This window comes from Seriola dumerili, unplaced genomic scaffold, assembly GCF_002260705.1.
Source record: "Seriola dumerili isolate Sdu_G_001 unplaced genomic scaffold, Sdu_1.0 BDQW01000242.1, whole genome shotgun sequence".
Classification (NCBI taxonomy): Eukaryota; Metazoa; Chordata; class Actinopteri; order Carangiformes; family Carangidae; genus Seriola; species Seriola dumerili.
In genome coordinates, this window is record NW_019174497.1 from 2,341,025 (window position 1) to 2,350,699 (window position 9,675).

The following is a 9,675-nucleotide window of genomic DNA, read 5'->3' on the forward strand; positions in this document are numbered from 1 at the left end:
ACAATTATCATCTTTTTCCACAAGAGGACCTTTTCCTTAAAAACCCAACTTATTTCCAAAATAATTTGTCACTGAAGTGCTTTACTGCAGATTTTATATACTGTATTTCCCTCTCTAATTCTGTGAACTGACTGTTCATGTTGGTTTGCATGAGTGGATGCATCTCATATGATAAAAAGCTACACCACATTGAAATGTCAGCTTATTTTGCATGGACAGAAGTACTTTTACTTCCCCTTGTCACTGGCCAGACATCATTTTTTCCACTTCCTCTTTAATTTAGTGTTATTGGAAGACACTGAGCAGATTACCATTAAAGGCTATATATGGATGACATACACTCAGAAAGAGAGAGGTGGAGTAAAAGGAGCATTTCACAAGTTTCAGAAGTGAATGAGTCAGGTTAAGCATGCATATCTAATTAAAGAGAGCATGAGGATTAATCCTATTTATTACTAAACTATGACTGTACTCACCAAATAAGGGCATTGAACAAATCAATGATTGGGCATGCCACAGTTCCCTTAATAAAAAATAGGATAAATGAAATATTAGATTTTGGTGCCCAAGTAGATTGAAAGTCATCCCAGTGAAGCCCTGGGCTCAGATCTACATTTTAACATCAATCAAGACAAGAAAATATCACAGTCAGTCTATTACCACCTTAAAAACACGGAAGTGGAGAGTTGATAAAACTAGTCCATGGCTTTAACCCTAGTAAGATGAACTTTAATGGGCTTCTCTCAGGCTTTCCTGAGAGCTGACAGCTGCAGCTCATTCAGTACACCACTGCTCTGCCAAAGAATTGATTTTAAAGCACTGCTTGTTTATAAATCGTTAAATTCTTTTGCACCAAAATACATTTCTGATGTGGCTACAATATCAACCAACTAGACTTCTGAGGTCAGCCACCACTAGTTCAGTATGTGAAGTTACAGATGAGTGGTGATAAAACCTTCTGCTATACATGTGAAAGGTAAGTACTCATCCTGGAACAAGTTAGATCAAACATGCAATACCTGCGTCATAAAAGTAGTCCACTGATAACTGGGGGGAAACATGTTTTACTATGTCACAGTCCATTCTTTTCAATAGAGATCTGAGTCTTAATAGCTTCTGAGGGGCTGTAAATCATATTTACAGTCCCAGCCACCTATAGGTTCCCTCATGAAGGGCAACACGTCTCAAGCTGGTTTCACTTCAAGGCATGCTGGCAAGATAAGGAATCCACATGCATCAACTAAGAGGCACCTGTTACATTTCTGACATTCATAATGTGGTGAAACACGTTTTTGTGAGCCTGCTGTGCTTTCTCAACATGTCAGACGCAGCATGCCACAGTGACGGTGCATGAAGAATGACACCGTGTGGCTGTTCAGGGAAGGGCAAAAACAGCTGCTGCAAATGGTTGAGGAGACATTTTTAGAAACGTTGAAACATTCAATCACCTCTCAAAATCCACTATCAATGTTTTAGATAAGACAACCCTGTGAAATGTGGCTGTCAGGCATTGTCCCACATGTCTTATGTGGGTGTAGTGTAGAATGAAAAGTCAGCAGAATAGCCTCAAATCTAGGCTAATGCATTGCACAGATGCAAGGACGGATCCTGAACTTGATCTGTAACCAACTGCACTCAGCTATGAAAATTCAACTGATGACAAATTATTTTATCATCAAGTCTGAAATGAGCAGGAAGAAAATTCAACATCTGCAACTCAGTTTGTTAAAATATTTCCAATCTATTTTTGTAAAGCAAATGCAAACAAGCTACTGGAAAAAAAAAAAGGGCAGTGAATGTAGAGACGTCTGTCAGGGTTGAAAATAAAATTAGGATGCACAAAAGAGGTCGACATAAAATTTAAGTAAAATTTTGATGTTAATGAGATTTACGTCTTAAAGTCTGTGAGTACACAGACTGTTCATCTTTAATATTGAAATATCAGCGAAATGAATTACATTACAAGCACAGCTACAGTATAACTCCAGGACAAATCCATATGAAGAAAAAATAAAAATACAAACTTTAAATTTAAAAAATGTACAGAAATTACAGAAAATAATTCGAGTTAAAAACCAATATCTGAAAATGGATTTAACAAGTGAGAATCCTAAGAACAAAATGCACTTGGCTTGGAAGTTGGTATTTACACATTTATACACGCCTGATGTCATCATCATTATATACATGACATTTCAATGTTACTGCAGAAAACTGGGGAAATGTTTGACTTTGAGGTTGTTCCTTTTGTGGTAACGTGAAGGAAACAGAAATAAAGACAATGGATATTAGTTGTTGTCTGGTTCTGCCTTGTTGTTAGCTCTCATCTGTCGTGGTCGTTGTCATAGTCTCCTTATACAAACATAACTTTCATGATTTCGTGCGACTGGACATCCAAAACAAGCAAACAATTTACAGGTGAATGAGGGAATACCACAGAGCTCACATGAGAACTAAGGCTGGATATGTGCTGGTTAAAGCCTTTTTTCTTACCAAGTCACAATGCATCATGGCTGACATCATTTAAAAAATCATTAGAAGTTAGAATCAGCCACAATTTTAAACTTTCTTTTTTATTTTACAGCAGTGCCACGAGTGTTCAGCGATGGCTTTTAGTCCAAAAAAGTCCAAAATATGTGCTTTTTGCATAGTCTCAATGCACTTTGTGTTTCCTTTTCTTGTGTTTTTTGTCCTTCTTCTTGCTGGAACATTTAACACAGAACCACTGCTGGTCCTCTGGAGGCGCTGTAAGGATCCCAACACAAGGCCTGAGCAGACAAGAGAAGAAGAGAGTTCAGCTTAGTGAAAAGATACTGAGGAAGAAACTATTTTTACATTTCTACTAGGGGTGAAACACCACAGGTATTAGTCACAAACCACTGCAGGACATTCAGTTGGGTATGAGACTTTCTTCAGTTTAGTATGGCCTGTCAAAGAAATTATTACTTAACACTTGGTCTTAAATGGAAAAAACTGAACCACCGAGTGTTGATCAAAGGCTGAAGAGACTTTCAAGTTGCCTGGCCATGGAAAAGCTGGAGTAAGTCATTAAAAGTCACCAACAAATATTCCAAAAAGTATGGGCATGCTTCATGCATTACTTGGAAGCCAAGTTACCCAACCATTTCTGTTAAGTATTATTTTTTTTATTCTTAAATATTCTGTTGTAATATGTGTATGTATTGGTTTGTGTGACTTTAATTATTGTGTGAATTTTATAAATATACAAACGAGCTTTGTACTGTCAAATTAAGTATATGTTTTCACAAGTGTGGAACATTTCTGAAGTGAAAGAGTTCCACCTGTACAGCTTTGGCAGTGAGACAGCTGTTGTCTGAGGACAAACCATTTAGATTTATCGTTTCGCAGTATTACAGTTTCTCAGTAAGACACAATGACAGTGGAACAGACACTAAGGCAACTGGCAACCTGATAAATTGAAGTTTGATGATGTTAAGTCTCTGAATAAAAATGACCAAACATGTTGAATGACATCAACAGCATCACTGAAATTCGTATGTTACAGAGCTTGACCCACACTGTAATGTTTCTTTACATAGTAGCGTGAAAGGCAAGCTGCCATCATCCAGGAAATATCCACTACCCCTGCACACTTAGTGCTGATCCTCCAGGGCTACAGAGAGTAAAATGTGTCAAACTTGAGAATAAAGTGAATAGAGTATTGACTGAGTATAACATAAAGTAAAAACTGTTGAAGTGCATATTTAAAAAAAAAAATGCAATTGATGAATATGACAAGCTCATCTTAATGGACATCTTTTTCATCAACTTTACATTTGCACACATGCACATTTCAGTCTTTTGTAATAAGGATGGAGCATTACAACATTTCAGTTGTCTAATTGTTATAGTTATGCCAGTGAGCTGCCATTTAAAGTTCAGTTTTCAAAATAATTCATAAAAATGTTTTATTCTGTCTTACTTTTGTTTCCCCTGCTGTACAGAAAATGTAGAAACTGTGACTCCATAATAGAAAACCGAGGTATGTACACAAAAGTGAATTTTGTGTACGTTACATCTCAGACTTTCACCAACAGACAAACATAAAAAAGTTAATTTAGGATGTAATTAATGGTAACAACTGCAAGTAAACTGTCCCTTATGCAAAACTACAATGTTACATAAAAACACAATATCGCACACAAAGTGGGTTAATAGGTCAGAAAAGAAAAAAAAGATACAAGTCTCTTACCAATGATACCAATCATCACAATCATCACATCCTATCATGGGACTGCCATCATCAGGTTTGTTGCATCCAGGACAAATCCAGATCTGGTTTCCCCATTCATCTCGAATCTTGGGTAGATACAGACAATAAAAAAAGCATTACCAACACACTGCTTAATGACACAGTGGTTACTACAGAAACATTGCAGATTAGTGCATAAAGGGGCAAAAAAGATTATGAATAACCATGTAGTCCCTTAAGTCTTAAGTGTAATTGCTTTACTGGTCACATAGACTAAAGAAAGCCTGTTAAAGCTGAATCACACAACAAATACATATATTTTTTTGCTTGAAGATGAACCACCCTTTATGTAAATACTGTTGTCATAGTCACCAATCATCAGACAACAAAGGTCTAGGGTACGAGCACTCACCACGTAAGTACTGACAGTCTCAGTGACTACACTGCGCACTGGTGGTTTGAGGGAAGCAGCGGGAGAGAGCATAGGGGCCAGGGAGAGCAAAGATGACGGGGCGGGAGCTAATGGAACTGGAGGCGCAGGTGGGGGCAGAGGAGGTACAACTGGGGAGAGTATTGGGGGAGGTGGAGGCGTCCGAGGGCGATTCCCGGGTCCAGACTTGGCAGCGGGGGCCTTGGGTGCTGGCGTCTTGGGCTCTGAATTTGGAACCACCTTGCTGATAACACTGGTGATAGACAGAGACAAATACAAGTCAGTATGAACATACAGTATATCACAATCATTTACATTCAATTTTAATTAAAGTTCTGCTTTGTATCGTGTTTCTTTAAAAATATATTCTAGTGTATATTATTTTTCTTCATTGTCTTGTCTTATTATTCCCTTGAAAATTAGATTTCAATTTCAATTTCAGTGGGACTTACCTGATTAAACACACGTTACACATTTGGAATATACCATATCCGAGTTTCAGTAGATACCAAAACAATACTTTTTTTTCAAATACTTTGAGTAATATAAACATGGTTTTTCCTACAAAACTGTTTTTTTCATGTAACAAAGAAGTCAAATGTTTTCAAATGTTATGCACAAGACCTTTGCATAATTAAAATGTATAAAAGTGGCAACATTTTGATTTAAATCAGGAACTAAGAAAATAAGTAACCTATAATAAGACTATAATTCTGACCACACATTAATTGTAAGCTTTAGGTACTTGACAGTGTTCAATACTGCTTTAATAATAATAATAATAATAATAATAATAATAATAACAATAATAAATATAATATTGTAATAATGCAACAGACACATTGCAGATTAAACCAAAGTTGAGATGTACAACCCAAGGCCAGTACTGTCATGGTAAATCTGCCTTTCAGCTTTTAATAATGCAAGAAAAGGAGAACCTCATGCAACATGCAAAGAGGTGATGGAAGAAATAACATTATCACTCGAAACATTTGTTCACTGCTTACATTTTGTCCTGGCCTGCTCCCACCCTGAGCGTCAGTCTGGGGATGACTGGAGATGGTACAGCAGCTGGAGTTTCTACTTTTACCTGAGGAAGCAGGAAGGAAAAGGTAAATCTAAGTGACAAACTCACACTGACACGTAATGATAACCAGAACAAAAAAGTTACCTTCTCCAATCGAATTCTCTCTTTTTCTTTCTCCTTTTCCCGTTTCTCCTTTTCCCGCTCCTTTTCTTTCCTCTTCTCTTCTTTCTCCCTCTCCTTTTCTTTGGCCTTCTCTCGCTCCTTATCCTTCTCCTTATCTTTCTTCTTCTTCTTCTCCTTCTTGTCTTTCTTCTTGTCCTTCTCTTTACTCTTTATTTCTTTATCCTGGAGGATTGGGGCCAAAGGAGGAAGCATGGAGGGTATGCGCAGGCAGGCAGCGGGGCTAAACAGTGGTGGGACTTCACCCAGAGCAAAGGGGGCTAACGCAGATTGTTTCTGCCTCTCGTCCTTGTTTCTGTCTTTACCCTTCTCTCTCTTATCTTTATCCTTTTTACTTTTTTCTTTATCTTTCTTTTTGTCTTTGTGTTTTTCCTTCTCCTTCTTGGGGACATCTCCATCTCTGGATTTAATCTTGATGGAGCCCTCAGGCAGGGTAAAGTCTCGCTGAACAAAGTGCTCATCATCCTTCAATCCAAACTCCTTCCACGGCATCTTAACATCCTTGGAAAACTCCTTGTTTTTATCCCTGTTCTTATCCTTATTCTTTTCTTTTATCTTGCCCTTGTCCTTTTCCCGGTCTTTGTCTTTCGGCTTGTCTTTCTCCTTCTTCTTCATTTTAGTTTTGAGCTCCTTCTTCAGCTTTTTCTTGACATCTAAAGATGTCACAATCTTATTCTTCTCCTCAAACACCTTGAGCAGAGGTTCAGGAGTAGGTGGTGAGGCTGATCCTGATGAGACATACTCTCCTTGGTTTGGCGGGGGTGCAGAAGGACCCCCTTGGTTGACCTTTCGAATCACCTCATTGATTGAATCATCCATAGTCCAGTTTCCTAGGCCTGCGTGTGCCTGTAGGTGAAGTGGTGTTGATGTGTCTTTTACAGAGTTGCTGGCCCCAATTGGGACTTTAGGCGTAGATGGCTCCATAATGGTCAGTCTCCTGGGGCTGGAGAATCCATTGCTATCTGAATCAGAGCCAGATGAGAAAGCAAAAGGATCTGGCTCCCTCTCAGCACATGCTCTGGCAATCACAGCATCAATGGAGTCATCGATAGCTGTATTATCAGGCTCTAGTTTCTTGAAGGGGCCCTCAGCTAACTCCCTGTCCTCTATGTTCTGACGCATATGGATATTCTCTTTGCCCATCCTCTCACTCAGCGCAGACAGTGGTAGCTTATGTACACTATCTGTCTTGCTCGGCGGTTGAGATGCTTTGACCGAACCCATCTTTGGACTCTTGGGGCTTTTAGGACTCTTCGTCCTGCCTGGAGATTTCTTCCTTTCCTTAGACGGTTTTGGAGAATGGATGGGACTGCCACCAACTGGAAGAGGAATGACCCCTTTAGGGGACTTAGTCCGTTGTCTGCCAGGAGATGAGACCTTAGGCTTCCTTCCTGGAGTGGTGAGGCCCTTTTGATCAGAGTGTTTTGGTACTACCGGCTGAGGTCTGAAGGAAGGCAGGGCTCCAGGAGGTGTTTCAGGAGACAGGGGGTCAAGGCTATCGTGAGAAGGCAGCATGCCCGGGGGAACACGTTGTGGGTTGAGAGAAGTAAGGGGTTCCCTGGGCTCAACCCCCCATTCTGGACTGAGGCCTGGGTACATGCGTGGTCTCTTGGAGGTAGGCATCATACCAACAGCTGCATCAGGGCTGTCTAAGTGCCTCTTCAGTGGGTGGTTCTCATCATTGACCGTCTCATCTTCTTCAATTTCCTCCTCATCCTCTTCCAGTGCCACCTGCATAGCTTCAGCTGAGGTGCCCATGTCAGCAAGGACCTCCTCCTCCTCCTCTTCTACAGTGAAAAGAGACAAATAATGAGTTGAGCACCGTTTTCAATTAATCTCCAAGAATTTTCACAAACACAGTACCTCCTTGTTATTAAAGAGGCCCATCCAAACTGATTAGCCCCAACCCAAATATATGGTTTTATATGCTCAGTTTCCAAGTTAGCTGAAACTAATGCAGTCTAATACAAATTTTCTTTCATCAAGGCTATAATGTACAGTTTTTATTGAAACTGTTTTAGGCAGCTGTTGATTAAACTTTGTGGTGGTTATGAAGGATGTAGTTTGTGCTGCAACTGAATTATATTGAATTATGCTGAGAGTTGTTTCTAATATTAGGTCCACCTTCATTGATATATATGTAGGAGACAAACTATTGAAAACAACCAAAGGAGAATATTATAGTGATCCTTAACGTAGGATAAATTGCAGGACTGTTGTATTGGACCACATTAAGTCTTAGCTTGATCTACAAAATACTGGGAAACTGAATGGATATTTGTATTCTGTAAAGCCTATAGACTATGGTTTTGCTGAAAACATGTTGATGATCACAAACAAACTCTTAACCTATAGAAAACACCAAATACACAACAGAGACATGTGAATATAGCCATTTATTTACTGACCTTCTTGTAAAGAGACCAAGGGTGGCATGTAATCTGGAATGTGGTCCTTTCTTTCCTCTGCATCCCTGGCTCCAGGCTGGGGAAATTGCAGGACATTGTTTTTGCTCACAGGAAAGAGTGGTGTTTGATGAGCGAAGGCCACAGGCTCCAGGTTGTGGACATAGTCCTCCAGTTCACTCAGACTCACACCCAGCAGCCTGAAGGCCTGGCTGACATCATCCAGGACTGGATCTGTTCTTCCATCTGAAATGTAGCATCAAAACAAGCAATTAAACCTCAGCACACACTCTGCATGCTTCTTGTTCACTAAATGATACTAATTATTAAGGCTGATAATAACCTGGGACAAAGGTTTGACTACATACTACTGCTTGTGCTGCACATACAAGGAGGTGCCCTGACTGATGTTGACATCCAAGCTAAAGCAAGTAGCAAGTAGTAATGCTCAACAGGTTTTACATTGATATTGACTCACTTACAGATAATATAGTATTCAACTAACTAATGCATGTGGTAGCAGCTACTCACAATGTGTTTACCACAACTGGAAAGCACCATAGCCATAGTAAAACAACACATGGAAGCTGCTTAGCTCTGTAGCTACTGTACTTTTTGACACATCAACCTTTGCTAGGGGGCGCCAGCTACAGAACCAGTCAACAACAACGACTACTTCAGGCTTATGGGTTTAAAAGTAATCGGGGTGATAAATGAAGCACTTACAGAGCTCAGAGTACCGATGGCAAACCCTGGCCAACTGCTGGATATATCGATGCAGCACATCGGACAGCAGGTCGCACGCAGTGAGCTGAACCGCATCCCAGCCCAGAGCCTGGCAGATCTGCGCCACCGACACACGCAGCAGCGAGCGGGCATAGCTCTCGCACATCTCGCTGACTTTGTTACGGTATTACTCCCAGTCAATTCCTCTTCCAAAACATGTTCCCGGTCTTCATGTTTCACGGAACCCACAAGGGGCTTGAAAAAACCCGCTCCTGCGGTTAATTTTGGACATCTACTTCAGTAAATATATTGGCGCTTTTGCCAGAGTCGCCATCTTGATTCCATCGATAGACCCATCCCCGAAATCTAGATCGCACATGCGCAAAGGTCAGCGTCAGCCTACACTGTTCTGTTGTATTCACACAGTTCATCACCGCCTGATAATGCGCAGAAAAACTGTTCGACCGTTAAATGTAGCTACATGTGGCGTAGACTGCGGCAGGTTTTCTGTTGAACCGGTAAAATGTCCGCTGTAGTTACGGCTGGAAAGACTTGTCCCTAACGAGTTGCTATTCATTTACCCGGGAACACATCTGAACTTAACAGAATACACCGACGATCGGTTTCGGATTTCGTTCCACATCCGCTGAGTCACGTTAAAACTGGAGAAAACTTAAGGTCAACGGTTTGTGAC

The 9,675-nt window shown here is 40.4% G+C and overlaps 1 protein-coding gene across 1 annotated transcript; it reads right to left on the reverse strand.

The window, feature by feature from the left end:
• Positions 1-1,859: 1,859 nt before the first annotated feature.
• Positions 1,860-9,317, reverse strand: taf3 (TATA-box binding protein associated factor 3). Its single transcript, XM_022756435.1, has 7 exons — positions 8,982-9,317; positions 8,259-8,501; positions 5,815-7,637; positions 5,651-5,733; positions 4,626-4,896; positions 4,214-4,320; positions 1,860-2,768 (listed from the first exon to the last, which is right to left on the reverse strand). The coding sequence occupies exons 1-7, from the start codon at positions 9,145-9,147 to the stop codon at positions 2,654-2,656; spliced, it is 2,808 nt and encodes a 935-aa protein (XP_022612156.1). The 5' UTR covers positions 9,148-9,317; the 3' UTR covers positions 1,860-2,653.
• Positions 9,318-9,675: the final 358 nt, after the last annotated feature.